This window comes from Bombyx mori, chromosome 11 (assembly GCF_030269925.1).
Source record: "Bombyx mori chromosome 11, ASM3026992v2".
Lineage (NCBI taxonomy): Eukaryota > Metazoa > Arthropoda > Insecta > Lepidoptera > Bombycidae > Bombyx > Bombyx mori.
Window position 1 is genome coordinate 15853189 of NC_085117.1, and position 19561 is coordinate 15872749.

The window sequence follows — 19561 nt, forward strand, 5'->3', positions numbered from 1 at the left end:
AATAAATCGCACAACTTCACTCGTCGCGTTCCCGCCAAAAAGTCCTTGAGTCCGTTTCGATTAAACTTATAATTTCGTTACACTCTTTGTTAATTTATCTGTTGTTATATAATTAATCATCGGAAGAATAAAATAATTACGGATTAATGTAATTAAATTGTCGAGTTAGCGACCAAAATAAGTCGTATTTCTAAGATATATTAACATATCAACAAACATCTTTGTCTTAATACTTTGCAGTGAAAGAAAACATGCCGCTATAATGGACATATTCCAAGAAGCTGGATGTTTTAAAATTAGGGCGTTCGCCTCCATGGCTCAAACGAGTCCGTTCAAGCCAACGCTTCGGTGTGCTTAGTGCGAGTTTTTTAACGTTCTCGTTAGCGCAAAAGTTAACTCAAATTTGAATAGGAGGTGGAAGGTTTGCCTGCGTTTGCCGTTAGGGGCGCTGTTTCAACTGCATACAAGTTTGAGTTAACTTTTGCGCTAACGAGAACGCTAATTACAGTTATTAAGAAATACATATTTTAATCATGTGTGTTATTGGTAGGCATAGTTATTTACAGAAAGAATAAATCTAGTTCTCATTTACAGAGTGTAGTTTTCATGTTTGCAAGAAGATCACATTTTAACAATCAAATAAATAAACAGGGTTTAAAGTACGTATTTGCGGCTTGACATAAGTCGTTCACTCATATGCTCGTTTATCTGCAGTGGTAATAAAATTAAACTAGGGAGCACTGCTGTGTCCCGGCAGAAATAGGCAGGATGGTAACATCTGTCTGGTAAGTAGTAAAATACATAAGTAGTTAAAAGTCCTACAGTTCCAAAATCTATTGAGTTCAAATGGACATATATATTAATATCAAATACTTTAGACAATGAAAGACTTAACTGTGTTTTCTTTTATTTATGTAAATACGAATATATTGACAATATGAAATTAAAACCAACTATTCCATATATGTAATTATACTATATAAATTAATGTAACAATTTTTTTTTTACCTTTATATAAATACGAAAACAACATTTAAAGCCCTTAATGTCTGTTTTTATTGATATTTTAAACAATATTATTTTATTATGTAAGATTGAATTAATCTCTTCATTGAATGACAGGTGAGCGAACGTGTCTAAGAAAAATATTTTTAGAGGTTTTTCAAATATATATCACTTTTTTTTTATGTTGTTGAAATATGCGTCATGGATGTCTCCTACAATTATACGAAATAAACTTCAGAAAAAAAAACTAGTCTAGATTACTTTTCTAATCTAACAAATACTTTCAGTTACAGACTGTGTGTATAAAGTTAAGCAATAAATAATTTGATGGTTTTTTTTTACTTTGAACGCATTTGATTCGCTTCGCATTTCGAATTCAAAGAATGATGGCCACATATAATAATTTATACGTATAGGCGGTCATTATGATTCATATCCGCATAACGATAACTTCGAATCAACCGCGAATATCGTAAAATCTCAATTTCAAAAGCTCTCCCGTGTTCCGTTCCCATTTTCATCAAGATAGTGGGACATTTTTGTGGAGTAGTTTATGTTTTCACTAGTATTTCACTCAGTTGGTGACATTTATTGACTATCAAATCGTCGGTGTCACGTCATATGTTTCAGTGAGGACAGTAGTCTGCGATGTCTGGACAAGTTTCAATAGAAATATATATATATGTTCGAGTAAATTCATACAGATTGAGTATTTTTTTTATTAGCATATAAACAAGATAATTTAAAGATTAGTTACAAATTGTGTTATATTTCGTTAAACTACTACTATGTGTATATTGCTAGTGTAAATAAATTCGAAGCTTTAACATCTACTCTTAATTTTGGATGTATCATATAATAGACATTTTTATTTATTTAAGGTAAATTTCTGCACCTTTTGAGTTCAAACGAGGCTTGTGGAAAGTATTAAGTGGTGGGCAGCGGCTTGGCTCTGCCCCTGGCATTGCTGAAGTCCATGGGCGACGGTAACCACTCACCATCAGGTGGGCCGTGCGCTCGTCTGTCTACAAGGGCAATAAAATAAAAACATAGACAATTCTAGTAGTCGTTAACAGATTTTGTCGTTTTTTATTGTATTTCAACCAAAAAAATATTATGTCGATTTTAAAATCCGTCTAAGCCTTCCTATGTAGCTGACACATAATATATGTGAATACAGTAATACTAGCCCTAAAAAAACATTGTCTTATTTTATTGCAATAGTTACATATGACTGCTACGAATAAATAATAAGTATTTAGTCGTAGTATGACTGCACACAATACGCCAAGTAAATACCGATCAACAATCATGATTGTGGGTCGACCGTAAAAGTACTAGTGAAATTCTCAGAGATAAGTTATGAAGCACATACATTTTCTTTTGTTTAAAAATAGATTTGCCCGGATTTTGTAGTCGTCGTGGCCTAACGGATAAGACGTCCGGTGCATTCGTGTTGAGCGATGCACCGGTGTTCGAATCCCGCTGGCGGGTACCAATTTTTCAAATGAAATACGTACTCAACAAATGTTCACGATTGACTTCCACGGTGAAGGAATAACATCGTGTAATAAAAATGAAACCCGCAAAATTATAATTTGCGTAATTACTGGTGGTAGGACCTCTTGTGAGTCCGCGCGGGTGGGTACCACCACCCTGCCTATTTCTGCCGTGAAGCAGTAATGCGTTTCGGTTTGAAGGGTGGGGCAGCCGTCGTTACTATACTTGAGACCTTAGAACTTGTATCTCAAGGTGGGTGGCGCATTTACGTTGTGGATGTCTATGGGATCCAGTAACCACTTAACATCAGGTGGGCTGTGAGCTCGTCCACCCATCTAAGCAATAAAAAAAAAAAAAAAAAACAATTAATTAGTAAAGTACTCATGGTCTATTGTTATTGTTTAGGTACCGTCGAGACTACGTTAGTGTACCCACGTATTGGCAGTATCATTAAGAATAGAAAAAGTATTTTGGTAAATAAAAGTCCTCCTGCCAAAACACCTACTCCTGAGAAATATGTTCTTCAAGAACAGGGTATAAAAAATGCAAATTACAAAAATTTAAAATCATTTAGAAGTCTTCTGACGATAATTTTTTTTTAGAAAACAATTTGTATGCATTTAACTGAAATTATATTTTGTGTGTGTGTGTTTTTTTTATTGCTTAGACTTTATTGCTTATTTTAAAGTACTACCTTAGATACTTAGGTTAGCAAGTTGAGTTTCACGTACACAAAATATATTATAATTTGCGTAATTACTGGTGGTAGGACCTCTTGTGAGTCCGCACGGGTAGGTAAACCCCCCCCCCCCACCCCGCCTATTTCTGCCGTGAAGCAGTAATGCGTTTCGGTTTGAAGGGTGGGGCAGCCGTTGTAACTATACTGAGACCTTAGAACTTATATCTCAAGGTGGGTGACGCATTTACGTTGTTTTTTTTAGTAGGTGAGCTCACGGGGCTAAAACCTGACGACGACGTTGCTAACACGAACCCTAGCAAGAGCCGTGCTTCGCAAAATCTAACACCGGATCGGAAACGCGACCCACTGAGAAAATCCGGCGAGAAACTCAGTGGGATGTGTCTGTGGGTTAATTCACTCGTCGAGCCCTTCGTCCAGTCGGGCTCCAGTAACCACTTAACGCCAGGTGGGCCGTGAGCTCGTCCACCCATCTTAGGAAAAAAACCCCCAATTGAATTGCAGTTAAGACTAGTCTGTTATGTTGACAGGAACGCATGATTGCTCCAGTAGAGAAGATGTAGGTAAGCTGTTATAGATCGCATACAATTTGTTTATAATGTACAAATAATATATTATTTTTGTTATTGTTCTTCTACTTGGTACTGGTACTTGGTATTATATCGTTATTACATAACAGTTCTGACATTACATCCGCTACAAGCGGCTCATGCTGTAGGTAGTATCATACCTTTATGATTATTAATTTGAGACACTGAATATTTTTATACAAGAACTGACCTTAGGCAAAAATGTTTGAAATAATTAGAAATAAAAGTATACCTCAGGTAAGTCGTATTAAAGTTGGTATAAAAATTAAAATATTATACCTATTCGAAGGGACCTGTGTAAATTTTATTGTTGAATTTTCGTTTCCAGTAGATGTAGCTAAAATAAAAAAATAAAATAACCATATATTTGTTGTTTGAAATAAATTAGGTAGTAGTTTCAAAAAAATACTACATTCGGGTTGAATTTTTTGTGGTAAGCTCAAACATAAAAAAAAAACAAAAAAAATTTCAACCGCCTCTTTATCTAGTCTCTTGTAGGAGATTGGCCCAGAATCCTTACAAGTTGTCGACACCAAACTTTAAAACATTAGGTTTTGGTGGCTAAAAATGGCAAGTTAGCTGGAGGATTGATAGAACCGATGAAAGATTAAAAGTAGCAATAATTCGAAAAGGGTGGATACTTCCGGATTCCTATCGTCTTTTATTTGAAAAAGGTCGTTCGTTCTAGAAACATTCATGCTAGAAAAGAACCCGAAACCCGAAAACCAAAGACAATAATAATTGGAAGTGAACTCTGTGGTATTGTGGTACTATACCAACATACAAATAATTATTACATTGGTTTAATTTAAACGCAGTTTGGATACAGTCTTAAAGTGTTGATGGTTAAGAATATTTTATGCTCCTGGTTAAGATATTTTTAAGTAAAAATAAGTCTGAGTTGTAAAGTATGTTAGAGAGTAACCGACATGAGCACCGTCCACGGTAATAATAATTGAGTTGTTTTGAGAGACCATTTCAACGTAACCTTAACTAGTAGGTGAGCTCACGGAAATCAAACCTGACTGTGTTGCTAACACGAACCCTAGCAAGAGCCGTGCTTCGCAGAATCTGCCACCGGATCGGAAACGCGACCCACTGAGATGATCCGGCGAGAAACTCAGTGGGCTGTGTCTGTGGGTTAATTTATTCTTTTTTTTTATTGCTTAGGTGGGTGGACGAGCTCACAGTCCACCTGGTGTTTAAGTGGTTGCTGGAGCCCACAGACATCTACAACGTAAATGCGCCACCCACCTTGAGACATAAGTTCTAAGGTCTCAGGTATAGTTACAACGCCTACCCCAGCCTTCAAACCGAAACGCATTACTGCTTCACGGCAGAAATAAGCAGGGTGGTGGTACCTACCCGCGCGGACTCTCAAGAGGTCCTACCACCAGTAACAAACTCGCCGAGCCCTTCGTCGCAAGCTTTGATCAACAATAGTAACTTACTATTGTTGATCAAAGTTCGCAAGCGACGGGTTCGACGAGAACGATGACCGGTGCGATTGCTATGCCCCAAATGCTTGGCTTAATATTGTGATAAAGTTTCACGGATGGAGAACAAATCGTAAACGGGAGCTATTACAATTCACATAATGATTTGAGTCGGTGAGTCGGTGACTGCCCGTTTGGGATGCTATTTATAAATAGATGTTTAATAAAACACCGAAGCACAGATTTATGCACAAATGTAGCATATTTCGGGCGTGTTTACAACCACACAGCTCGGCGTTCTACATTACAAAAATATACGTCTTCAAACACCAACTAAAAAAAATTGGCTGATGAAATTCAGTCTACACGCCGCTCCTCTGACGGATGTTTGTATATGGATTAAAAGAAATATGTACCTACATCGTGTTACATTAATTCTACGTGTGAACTGTATCGCTAAAATGCTCCAGATTCTCAAAATTTTATTCCGTTTCTAGAAGCTTTATAGTGCGCGTTGAAACGTGCTAGTTGTGTTTATTTTTCTTTTTATTTCGCCTCTGGAAACGCGAATTTCGTTTACGGTTTTTTATCTTTCATCATACGCACACATTTATGTCGATTAAGTGTTTGTACAACATAGTATCTATGTGTTATTAACGTTTAATCGTGATGTATGTGGGTTTTCATAGGTTTTTTTTTTTAATTTTAAATATCGGACATATTATGTTAGCATGTTTTAAAGATTCTAAAAGATATCTCATCAATAGTTACTTATTTAAATTAGACTGAAAATCGTCAATAAACACTGGATATGACTAATCTGACGGAACACTGAAGCTTTTATCGCCGCATCACGGAATGGTTCCGAATAATTTTAAAATGTCTTTGAAGTTTTGATATGCGTAGATTATCGCCATAGGTACGTACAAAAGCAGGTTTACTACCGCCTGTCTACAATTTAATGCGAGCATGATATATTTTTGTAATGTAGTCCATGTGTTAAAATCATCCACCGAAACGGCTGGCCGAACTTTAAGCGTTAGGAATTTGAAGTGACGTGGAAATAACCTAGTGTTCTAGGAATAATTACGTCTGAGACTCGTAAATTAGACCGTTAAGATGACATAATTATGATAAGCTACTTGTGGTCGAAATTCGAAAACAAGCATTTTTTTTAATTTATAATTATTATAGTTATATAATCAATAGTTAATTAAAACGTGTTTTTAGTTTAATGCACGCGTATGTCTAAACGGCTTTTTAAAATATACCGGATATGGGTGAATCACTAAAACAGACAAACCCGTGGCTCTTTTTGGAAAAAAAAGATGGAGCAATCGATCGAATCTGTTTTAACACAAGTGCAGATAAAAACTTTGATGCGGGGGGAATTGGTCAAACTATTTGCCGAACATTACCGAAACAAATTTTCATCTGTTTTCTTTTCACCAACAATGTATAATATTATATTATACCTACATTTTATTAGACCAATAAGTATTATAAATCAAAGACAAAAATTTGTTTACTTTTTAATTTTAGTAATTTCCAAGCTGTTTAGTTTGTTCACATGATCCTACAGCTACGGTATTACAGAGTCAATAATTTAATAATTTTTTTTTGTAGAAAGTGATGCTTCCAGTTTGCTTTCGGTTGGTCCGAATGACTCTTTAATCGTTGATTTGACGTTTGTGCAAGACTTCTGTTCGCGCTCGTTGTTTGGAATTATGTTAGGAGCCTTAAATATTAAGTGTATTGTCTATGGTAGGAGCGGTTTGGCTGTCACGGATGTTGCCAAAATCCATGAGGGGCGGTAGCTACTCAGAAGATCAAGTGGGCGTTGGATAGTCTTGCTTCGATGGCAATAGCAGTGCACATAATTTTAAAGACTCCCGATATTTACTCAACCACGAGTTTATATTAATTGTCATAGAAATCGTGTACGGGTAGGTTATATACTGGTTTTGTGTGTCTTTACGGTTTGATTATACCGTTTTGTCGATCTGCGCTGCTAAGAAGTAATGCGTTTCGCTTTGTAGGGTAGGGGATCCGTTATTTTAGCGCATTCGGCTTTTCCACCTATCTCTCAATGTTGGGATTGGTATGCGTGGTTCTCTTAGGTAGAGCCCCGTAGGTGAGCACCTACCAGTCCGAGCGTACTTGGAATGGCTCCTTAAGCTATCAACGATTAGGCACGAGGGAAAAAACGTGTTAGTATGGACTCGGTGAACCAAAAATGCCGGCTTGACGTGGATTTGACTGTACTAATAAAAACGGGATTAAGTATTTATTTTATAGAACTGTATGTAGTCCTAATATTTATTGGTAGTACTATTAAGTAAAATACTAATCGGGACGCAAAAATTTTAATTAATAAAGGCACCTTTTTAAATGCTCGTTTTCCCAATGAATGACCCAAGCAACAAAATAATCGTGAGCTATAAACATTTTTACACTCAGCGGAATCATGCGGTGGTAAAATTTTACGGCTCGGATATTCATCAAGACTGCTGTAACGAATAAAAATAACCTGTCACTAGTTTCAGCTCGACATTAATGAAATTTATGAGAAAATTATACATATTTCTCATCCGATAAATCAAGCAGCAGATTCATTTAAAAATCAAATCGAAAATAACCTTCGTGTATGGCCAATAAATCAGTACTCCGTTACGTAAATAAGATGAATTGTGGCTCTTCTATTTGTCAAGATATACAAAACGTTTTTGTAATTACGTGCAAACTATAGGCTTAAAGCAGCCACTGGTATCGGGAATAGAAAAGAAGTTGAAGTGATTATTAGTTAGAACACTGAATAACATGCATAAGTACTTACAAAGTTTTTAGAACAATTCACAAATTATCCTCTTGGCCGCAAAACGCTACCCCTGCGTATACGCACGTCACAGCGCCGCCCAACTCCACCCTGTTATATTTTTAATTTAAATTCTCGACTCGCGTATCGAATCATAAAAATATAAATATTTTAGGATCAACCGAGCGAACAGCACGGAGCGCGCCCCGCCTGCCCATTGACGCATTCGTTTCGAACTAATTTCGGTGCAGCGACTATTCCGCGATTCTGTAAACACAGGCGGCGGTGGTAAAACACGACCAGGGAACAGCGACCCCTCTGGATCTTATGAAAAATGAAGCCCTCGTCGCGGATTCCTCTTCACAACGGGAGGCGTGATGGGTCAGCGTAGATCGGAATCTCCACCAGCACCACAAAAATGAAAATGCAACGATAACTACTGCTGCGACCAATGTCTTAAGGTTCAAATTTGCTTGATATGTTTGCGGTAACATTATTGTTTGGAATAAGTTCTGTTTTGGGCACGCCGTGAGTCAGCCGGGATGAGGAAATGCGTGCAAGTTTTACTTTCAGAGATTGTTGGATAGCTTTTTACAAAATGATAATTTATAAGGTGTCAGTGGCACGAAAAGTAATCTATGAGTTTCTTTGATATAAAATAAATAATAATTAATATGAGTTAAATTTTCCAGGAAATGTTGATACGGCAGTCGACGAATTTAGGCCGAACCGACGCAGGAGACACGAAAACTTACCAAATTAAAATTCATAACAAAAGGTTTTGTTTTTAAACTGAACACGTGCAGAATGGCACACATCCTAAAACGGGACTCAACGTTGCAGCCACGTGCCAGATTATTACCGATTTAGATAATAGGTGTTTAGTTTGATTTGCTAAGCGAGAAAAGCTTTAAACAGGCGAGAACATTCTTCCGTAGGGTAAACAAACGTTTAGTAACTCTAAAAAAGCGTTGCCTCTTAATGCCATTTTGAATATCACTACATTGATGCATATTTTACCATCGCGTGACGATCCTATGAATAATACCGAATAAGATGTCCGCTCACGGTGTATCTTTTTTTTTTCTGATACATAGTGTTATGATTACAGAAGCCTGCAGATATCATAACGTGAAATCGTCACAGCGCATCTATAAAGGTCTCAAATTAGAACCTGGGACCTGGGACGAAATCAAAGCAAAAATAGGCAAATGGTGCCTATCAGTGCAGGCCTATAATACTTTCCCACTTTTTTTTTCCATTTATCAATCTTTTTTGAGTTTGTTTTTATTGACGCACGTAAAAATAAGCGCCCAATGAAGTGACGTCATCACATATCTTCGCACTTAGTCCACTAAAAGCAACGGTTGGGTGTCGGTTCTTACCACAGATTATACACAATGTAACAAGTTACATCTAAAATTATCGGCTTAAGCTTGGATATAAATAATTACCATATTTCTAAATTATTATAAATTGGATTTTGATGTATTTTAGGGTAAGAGACGAAACTTAAGTTATAGAATGAATAATCGATAATATCAAGAATTGCAGACAAAAAAAACGATGTACATATCACAACCTACACATAAGCCAAATTTTAAGAAAAATGTTATCCGAATGACGTCACACGAGAAAATGACACGCGAGCGAGAAATGAATTACTGTAGGTACAGTATCGTAACTATTCCGGGCATTTCAATGATAAAAAGGTGCTCCTTGATATCACGACTTCATCGTTACAACTTTGTAAATGATTTTGCGAACCCACTATTATTCCCATACGATATTTTCCTTGGTCGAAATAAAACAGCAGATTTACGAATTTAAAACTTTATTCTTCTATGTCTACGTTTCATTGTATGTCAAATAACTCGTCTGAGCGCCTCGCAGGCCTCGGTCATCTTCAGACCCTCCATAGTGTAGAGGAGGTTCTCGACCGACGCGTCTTCGTCGTCGTCGAACCAGAGCTGAAGCATGTTCTTGGCTCGCGTGACGTCCGTTGCGTTTTCCGTCTCGAAGTACTGGATCTCGTCCGGCTTGTAGCCGAGCTTCACGGCCAGCGTCTTCCAGTCCGAGAGCTGGGCCGATACCGCGTCCAGCTGGGCGGGCGTGATCATCGTGACGCGGGACCTGGACGACTTCTCGTAGTCGTCGTCGCCGACGTGAGTAGAGTCGGGCACCTGGAGAACACATACGTCGGTAAGAGTAAAGCCATCTATCGCCGAATAGTCGAACGAATATCAAAGGATCTAGTAGCACCTAGAACGATCGAGGAGTACGACGCCATCAATTTTTTTTTATTTTTTTTATTAAGAAGACAAACAGTGAACTTAAACTATATAAACTCTAACCTTACAACTAAACACCATTTAAATGTCTCCGCATTTAAATAACTACAAACGATTGGGGCGTCGCATCGCCTAGAACTAAATAATTAAAGTAAAACGTAAAACAAAAACAAAAATAAAACAGTTTGAGAAAAAAAAAACAGAAAAACGTAGTAAATAGAAAATAATTAATTAAATATTTGCATTCAACCATCGACTGACTAATGTTCTCCTAATACTCTTAGTAGAAGTGTTGAAAATGTCCAGTTCAGGGAAGTCAGCTAGAGCATTGAAACTGTTAGCAGCTCTTATAAAGAATGCATTACGTCTGTAATTGTTGTAAATCTATTGTCAGATAACGGAAACACAATACTAGAGATGTGTGGAATATTCTCGATAATTCTAGGGATGAGGTATCGACTATAAAAACGTCGCAGGGAAGGCAGGCAGTCAGTCTGTAATCGGAACTACTCAAGCGAAACAGCGGACGCATCACCTGAAGCGAAGCGGAAGAAGAGAATTGAGAATTTTAAAAGTGTAGTGAATTGTTCTAAGTGTTGAATAAAGTGTTAACTTGTAATTCGGTAGAATTTTATTTATCCCGAACCCCAGCGCGTAACAGTACATTACAAGCCTTCTTCGGAACATGATCCGTACCAATATGTCCGTACATAGGATGGACTCGTGATAATTAGGAGCTAGAAAAGGTTAGTCACGTGGCCATACAGACGGATATTATCATTGATACTTTAAGATATTCGTGATACTGCGAAGCACTGCTCTTGCTAGGGTCAGTGTTAGCAACACTCCCGGTTTGAGCCCCGTGAGCTCACCTATACGTCAAGGCGAAGCTGAAATAGCCTCTCAAAGCTATCGGTTTAGATAAGAAAAAAAAGCTTATAAATTAGCGGTTCGTCCAAATATCCGACGGTGTATACGTACCTGTTCAATATCATTCGCGTCGCCTTCTTTTATGAGATCAGCCTCCATTTGTTCTTCACTAATTTCCTCCTCGGTCACATCCTGTAAGAGACAAGCAAATGTGAGCCCTTTGCGATACAGCTTAGAACTGTTTTTGCGTTAGCATCTTTTAAAAATCCTTTCGGTGGTTGCACGAGCTCACGGACCACCTGGTGTTTACAAAGCGAATAAACAACGCAAATAAATGTAAATATCTATGTAAAATATAATTCTTCGGGATTTCAAAACAATTCCCTTCTCTACATATACATATTATATCGTCTACACAACGTATATACGTCGCGACACTACGAAGAGAACTGTCTATAGATTCCATATTATTATACAGGGTGTAGTAGAAACTTTTCTGACAACGAAAGCAGTCAGCCGAGCTCCTAATTGGTAACAATATGATACTAAAAAGGTACATTCGGAATTATATATTGTAGTCCCACTACTGCTACACTAGGGGACGATTGATTACGATTAATTAGACATACGTGTTTTTTTTAATACGCTTTTATTAGCTTCAGACGTATGTATGTTAGTATGTAACGGAATCTTTGAACATGGTTTTGACCCCCTTCAAAACGTCGGATTAACTCAAAATTTGGTATACTTATTAGGGACCGATTACAAATCAAAATAAAAAAAAATAAAAAATTTGAAATTCAACTAAAAAATTAAAAATAAATAATACTTTAAAAAAACTAACAAAATACGCTTTTATAGAAAATCCAACTAAAAAATAGAAAATAGTTTTTTTAAACTATTATTTATTTTAAAAACGTAAACCCTTTGGTTGGCAGTAAATATTTTTTTACTACTCAATACTATGAAGGATGAAAAGAAGGAGGAAAGGAGGAAACAAAAGGAAGGAGGAAGAGAGTCGGTCCCACAACAACTTGGCGTCGCTCGCTGGAGCAGGAGCTAAGCGTCTTGGGCATGACGTGGGAGAATCTTGAACAGACTGCCCAAGCCCGATGTAAATGGAAGGATTTCATTCGACGCTACACCCCAGCAAAGGGTAATAGGAAAGAAAGGAGGAGAGACTCAATACTATTGGGCAGTAAGTATTCCCACTTCGTTCGCCGAAGTCCCTTCATACGCACGCACGCACGCACGCACGCAGGGACGCACGCAGGGACGGACGCACGGACGGACGGACGGACAGTCGAAGAGTATTTGTTTTGTACCGGCTTGTTGGCCTTGTCGTCGGATTTCGGCGACTGCTCGGTGGTGGCGGCCGCAGCGTTGGCGGCCATCTCGTTCGTGATGCGATGGACCTACGAAGAAAAAGAAACTAGTTAAATTTTTAGCTCTAACCAGTTTTTGTTTAGAGGATTTTATTTTTATTGCATAGACGAATGGACGAGCTCACAGCCCACCTGTGTTATGTGGTGGTTACCGGAGCCTGTCATGTGACATCTACTAACGTAAATGCCGCCACCCACCTTGAGATATGAGTTCTAAGGTCTCAGTATAGTTACACCGTCTGTCCCACTCTTCAAGCCGAAACGCATTACTGCTTCACGCCAGAAATACTCAGGGTGGTGGTACCTACCCATGCGGACTCACAAGAGGTGCTTACCACCAGTAATAGTGATAGCGGATTATTCGGATATACCATACGCAAGCCCTGCCAATTCGAGCTACGAATACTACCCGCGTCCTTATAGGAGGCAGTAGCCACAAACATACACATCCTTATTTAACTTTTTAATTTGTAGTAGTACTGATTTCGTAGCACGTATTTCAAGGCCGTGCAGAGTCGAGTAGTAAATTTTCGTATATATGTTGACAGCATTACAAGCTCTGCCTACCGCCCCGTCAGACTTGTATGGTTTGACAAAGAAGTATGATTAAAAAGGCAAAGACAACTGCAAGGATTCGTATAGGAGTAGTTACCATAGCATCGAGGTAGTCCGGGAGACGTCCTATAGGGTTGTTGGTTTGCACGAAGAAGTGCGGCGAGCGTCGCGCCAGGAGCCGCAGCGCGCGCCACCCCCAACCCCCCTCCGCCGTGCGCCGCCGCCCCGACTCGTCACAAGCGCTCGATATGTACGACTCTGTAACAACGACGACATATTGAAGTGAAACTTCTAATGTGACTTCCCACAAGGTTGCGTTAAATGTTTAACGCTACTATACTAGAAAGAGACAGAGCGAGAGTAAAAGTGAACTCGAACGCATGCGCGTAGTATACCTGCTACAGGCTAGCGCGAGCGTTAGCAACGAGTAACATCCAATATTTTAATGAAGTATCTAAATATTAATAATAATATTACATGTTTAAAATGTTACATTATATTTTTATTGCCTTTGTAAGCTGACGAGCAAAAGGCTGATGATGAGTGGTTACTATCGCTAATGGACGTCAGCAATGCCAGGGGCACAGCCAAACCGCTGCCTATCGAACACGGGGTTATTAAAATAAAAAGCATCGATCAAGCAAAAATACATGTTTAGAAATTACAATGTTTCAACCCAGAGCGGTTTCGATAGTCGTCAAAATCATTTCTTGAACATCTCCATTTTATAACCAGTCGTGTCTGTTGCATATACACTTTGCAAATAATAATCTACATTACAAGATTTACAATTTTTTATTCAACATATAGTAATCAGATTAGGATAACGCTTATAAACTTACCCAACGAAGGCATGAAATCGCGTTCCTTCGTGCGACAGGCCGCTAAATTATCCGGACACAGATTCCAGAGTTTCGTCAACTCATTGCTGAAAGTATATTGCTCATGGAATAATTTTATTAAAAAAAAACTTAATATCGATTCCTTAAATAGCACACACACTAATCTGTGGATACAACGCAAACGCCAACGGTCGTACGTTGGTGGTACTATACCAGAAAATTGATTTTTTGTGCCCCAGCAGTTTTATTGAAGAAATTTTCGACTTAGTCGTATAAACGATTTACTGGTGGTAGGACCTTTTGTGAGTCCGCGCGGGTGGGTACCACCACCAAATCAAATCAAATCAAATCAAATCAAAAAATTTTTATTCAACATAAATGAAAGTACATACTTGTTGAACGTCAAAAGAACTACCGCCAATTCACAAGAACTAGCCTCCGTCCTGAGAAGAATTGGCAAGAAACTCAGCGGGCATGTTTTTTTTTTTTTTTTTAATAAGCAATTATTATTTATTAATTTTTTAATATTACATTTTTTTTTAAATATGAGTTTTTTACAATGAGTATTATAACGTAACAATTACTACAATATTGAAATGCCCGGAGCGAGCAACTCATTCCCACTTTGTGCAATCTTCTAGATAATCATTGACTTTATAGTAAGCTTTATTGCACAGATGTTCTTTAACAGTTTTCTTAAACCTATGTATATGTAGGTTCTGAACATCTTGTGGGATTTTGTTGTACAGGCGCACAGACAAACACCCGAATGAATTTCTTATCTTATGTAACCTACTCATCGGCACAACAAGCTTGTGTTTGTTCCTAGTATTTCTATTATGTATGTCCGACTTTTTAGGAAACTCCTCAATATGTTTACGAACATACATCAAATTTTCAAAAATGTACTGGGATGGCATAGTGAGAACTTTAATTTCTTTAAATTTCTCCCTCAGGGATTCCCTTGAGTGCATGTTATAAATAGCGCGTATAGCTCTTTTCTGCAGAATAAATATCGTTTCTACATCGGCCGCATTGCCCCATAGCAAAATGCCATAGGACATGACACTGTGGAAGTAACTAAAGTAAACTAAACGAGCCGTGTCCGCGTTTGTTAACATTCTAATTTTTTTTACTGCGTATGCTGCAGAGCTGAGCTTACTCGCCAATTTATGAATATGAGGTCCCCATTGCAGTTTGGAGTCCACTGTTATACCAAGAAATACGGTTGACTCAACAAGCTCCAATGATTCCTCAGAAACAATTACATCACTATCCACTTGTCTCACATTTAAAGATGGTTTAATACATTTTAAAGTAAATTTAATACATTTAGTTTTCTTACTATTCAATAATAGGTTATTGATACGGAACCAATGAACCACACACGAAATCGCATCATTCACTTCGTCATAGACTTGTAATTGTCGTTTAATTTTAAATAATAAAGATGTATCATCTGCGAATAATACGACCTCGTGTCGGGACTCAATAAAACTAGGTAAATCGTTTATATATATTAGAAATAAAAAAGGACCCAAAATGGAACCCTGAGGTACACCCATTTTCAACAAGGTACCTGAAGATCTATTACCTTTCACATCTACTGTTTGTATCCGTCCTGATAAATAGGAAGTAATAAGTTCCAATGCACCATCCCTAATACCATAGTGATGTAGTTTCCTCACCAATGTTTCATGTTCAACACAGTCAAATGCTTTGGATAAGTCACAGAAAATTCCAAGACAATCATGTGATTCCTCCCAAGATTTAAAAATATTTTTGACTAGATAAGCACCTGCATCAGTTGTAGAGCGACCCCTGGTAAACCCGAATTGTTTATTATGAAGCAGGTTATTTGAATTAAAATGTTCTAAAAGTTGTGTCAAAATTATTTTTTCAAAGATTTTACTCAACGTAGGGAGTACTGAAATAGGTCTATAGTTAGAGGGGTCATCAGTACTACCAGATTTAAAAAGAGGAATCACTTTACTATGTTTCATTAAGTCAGGAAATACACCACACCTAATACAATCATTAAAAATACTAGCAAGATGAGGAGCAATAATGTCTATTACAGACTTCAAAACCTTTACTGATATTCCCCACAAGTCAGCTGTATTTTTTACATTAAGGCTATTAAAACTTTTTATAATATTGTTTGAATTAATTTTCCTAAATTTAAAAATTTCATTACATTTGTTGACATGTTTATGCAATAATATTTCAGCTGCTGTGGGGGATGAATTTAGAGAAGTGGTAGTTGAAACTGGAATGTCAGAGAAAAACTTTTCAAAAGCATTAGCCACATCTTCATGACTAGTTAGCAATTTATCATCTATTTTTAATGAGAATTCTTGGTGGCTATTTCTGACTTTTCCACTTTCTCTACCAATGATGTTCCAAGTCATCTTTATCTTGTCAGGGGCATTTTTTATTAAATCACTTAAATGTAAAGATTTTGCCGCTAAACAAACTTTTCTAAATAGTTTTGAATAGTTCCTGACATATTGATGAAATGTTTCATCATTATTATAGGCTTTTTCAGAGTACAGATCATATAACTTTTTTCTACTTTTGTACACTCCGGTGGTGGCCCACTCGCTGAACACTGTTTTGTTTTTTAATGTTACAGTTTTAGGAATAAATACATCAGCAAAGACCAAATTAATTTTCTCAAACATATTCTGGTATGACAAATTTGGGTTATGGTTATAAATAATTTCTGAATGTTCTTGCTTAATATTATTTCTAAACTTCTCAATTCGTTTTTTATTAATAGGAACAATCACAAGAGTATTTTTATCTATAGAATTGATATTAGATTCAAAAGACACAAATTGTCCACTATGATCTGATGTTAACTGATTAATAATTTTGTTGTTAATCGGTGTTACATTTGTAAATATGTTATCTAAACATGTTGCCGATGTGGTCGTTGTCCTAGTAGGCTCTAAAAATAAGTTTGGGAGGTTATATGACTTTAACAGTGTTCTGAATCTAATAGTGGTATTTGTGTTTTCTAAAAGATTAATATTAAAATCACCACATACAAAAATTTGTTTATTAGAAACAGAAAGCTTCAGCAATACATTTTCCAAAATATTTTCAAAAGAATCATATAACGCATCAGGAGGTCTGTAGACGCAGACAACAATGAGGTGCTCAAGCTCAACACAGGAAATTTCAATAATTCTCTCAACAGAGAGGGCCACTACATCCTTTCGTTCCTTACATTTCAAACATTTACTAACGAAAATCAGTGAGCCACCGCGAATAGCGTTCTCTCTGCAGAAGGAACTTGACAACTGGTGATCATCAAAATTAAACAATAATTCATAATTTCTAAACCAGTGCTCAGTAACACAGAATACATTAATATTATGCATATTTAAAAACATTTCAATTTCTAGCTCTTTACCCATCATTCCTTGTAAATTTTGATGCACCAAATTGAATATGTTAATAATTGAAACGTTAACGTCTTTTGATGGGTATAATCTAGTTGTATTAATTGATTTGTAATTGCAAGAGTGTGACTCCTTTGTCTTATTAATTAATTTAAATTGGAAGCAGATTCCAAAGTCTTAAAACATGTCATATTTTTTTCCTGCTCAATAGAAGCAGGTATTTTTTTAGCTAAATTTATAGCTAGGAAATTGTGTATAAAATACTGTAGCGATGTTGCTACTTGTCTAAAATTTTTATTACTTAATTTAAATAAGTCATTTTTTGATGTCCTTAAATTTCTAAAATTTATTATATTATTTATGTCTATTAATTTAAATGCATATTTTTTGGATGTCAAGGTGCAGTTATTATTATCAAAAGCATTATAAATTGCATTATTAATATTAAATCTAATTTTGTTTTCTGTCGGTAAGTCTTGCAAGTAAGGAAAAGTGAACATAATATTTTTTTTAATATTTAACATATTAACTTGTTCAACATAATGCAAAATTTGTTTTTGGTTAACATTTTCTCTCCTCCCTAACATAATTATTATGACAGTGTTTAGACAATGTGTGGTATTTAAAATCTTATCAAATATTTGTGCTGGATTAGCACCTGGCATACAGTAATTAATCACATGTTGTCCAAAACAAAGGTCATGTAATGCCACACCCATCTGTTTCCCCAGCTCATCACTAAAAATTTTAATTTTAATTTTGTCTTCTCTAGAATCTTGTGAAGATGCAGTAGTAGGTATACAGATAGGTGCTGCCTTCATAATATCATTGCTTTGAGACTCTAGCACTGAAAGAGTAGACACATTATGTTTTTGAATTTCAACATGTGGTAGCTCCTGACAACCCGATGCAGAGCATTTACATTCAGCGTACTGCATTGTCAAAGAGTCAAAACGCTGTTGATTATAATTACAAGTATCAATTAAATTGTCCATTGCCAACACATGCTCACTAATGTCCCTCTGTGCTAGTTCATAGTTTAATGTAATGTTCTCTAAACTTGACTTTAAATTGTTTATTTGTGTAGATAAACATTCTATTTCTTCCAAGTGTTTGTGATGAATTTGTTGACTCTGTTCAGTCAATACAGCAACCTGGTGTGAAAGTGAAGTTCTTTGCTTGCAAATGAGCTTGATGTAATCCTGAGACTTGTAATTTCTCAATTTACGTTGAGTCTTATATATTAATTTATTAATTTTAACATATTTCCTTACTTTATTTTTACTTAAAACTAACTGGGAGCGCTCTGAGGTCTCTGCATCACTACCAGTCAGATCAATAGTAGTTATGTCAAAATTCAAGGCAGTATCTACAGCAACCAAAGAGGGTTCGCTCTTAACCAGTTCCGAATATAAGCTCTGAGGCTGCTGTTCCTTAAGTTTACATAGCTCTGACCGCAAGTCAGAAATACAATCATCAGCCTCAGCCAATTTATGTCTCAACTCAGCGGTGATTTTCAATGAATCACAAAATTCATCACTGCATTGAGAAAAGGTGTTAATCGTATCCTGCAACTTCTGGTTGGTCTCAAGAGCTTCACTGTGTTCAATGAAGAGGTGAGACAATTGTTTTTTAAGGTCAGTATTCTTAGAGATGACTGACAGCATCTCCTCTTCATTTTGTTCACTTTCTTGTAAAAGTATATCATATTTTTCGCGAGTATTTTTTAATTGTTCTAAAGCAATACGAAGCTGTTCATCAACCTGACGAGATTTGATGCTGCGAGTCATCATTTTAAAATAAATTACAATAAAATATGTAAAGAAAATTTACGAAGTTGCCGGTCAGATTACCCTCAAATTACAAAATATTACACACTCACCAAGCAATATTATAACGTTAACAATCAATTAAATAACGTTTTAAAGCACTATTTATAATATAGTTTACTTATTTATACACCTTTAACACTACTTTGATATGTTTTAATGATATTATGAAGTGTTAGTTTATTTTTAATTAATTTATTTACGGGAGCAGAGAAATCGAACCGAACACAACCGAACCGACCGCCCAAAAAAAAACCCTGCCTATTTTCTGCCGTGAAGCAGTAATGCGTTTCGGTTTGAAGGGTGGGGCAGCCGTCGTTACTATACTTGAGACCT

General features: G+C 36.6%; 1 protein-coding gene and 1 long non-coding RNA gene across 2 annotated transcripts in view; one reads left to right on the top strand and one right to left on the bottom strand.

The window, feature by feature from the left end:
• On the top strand, positions 1 to 10953 carry LOC110386379 (uncharacterized). The gene is made up of 3 exons (XR_009974349.1): positions 1 to 785; positions 2911 to 8504; positions 8736 to 10953. It is a non-coding gene; the product is annotated as an uncharacterized LOC110386379 (long non-coding RNA).
• Positions 9861 to 19561, bottom strand: part of LOC101742757 (THO complex subunit 1) — a 20410-nt gene continuing 10709 nt past the window's right edge. Inside the window, exons 6-10 of the mRNA XM_021352392.3 lie at positions 13987 to 14072; positions 13242 to 13402; positions 12530 to 12619; positions 11316 to 11396; positions 9861 to 10226 (exon numbers count right to left, since the gene is read on the bottom strand). Of these exons, the coding sequence (XP_021208067.1) occupies positions 9909 to 10226; positions 11316 to 11396; positions 12530 to 12619; positions 13242 to 13402; positions 13987 to 14072 (736 nt within the window). The 3' untranslated portion in view covers positions 9861 to 9908. The remainder of the gene's footprint in view (positions 10227 to 11315; positions 11397 to 12529; positions 12620 to 13241; positions 13403 to 13986; positions 14073 to 19561) is intronic.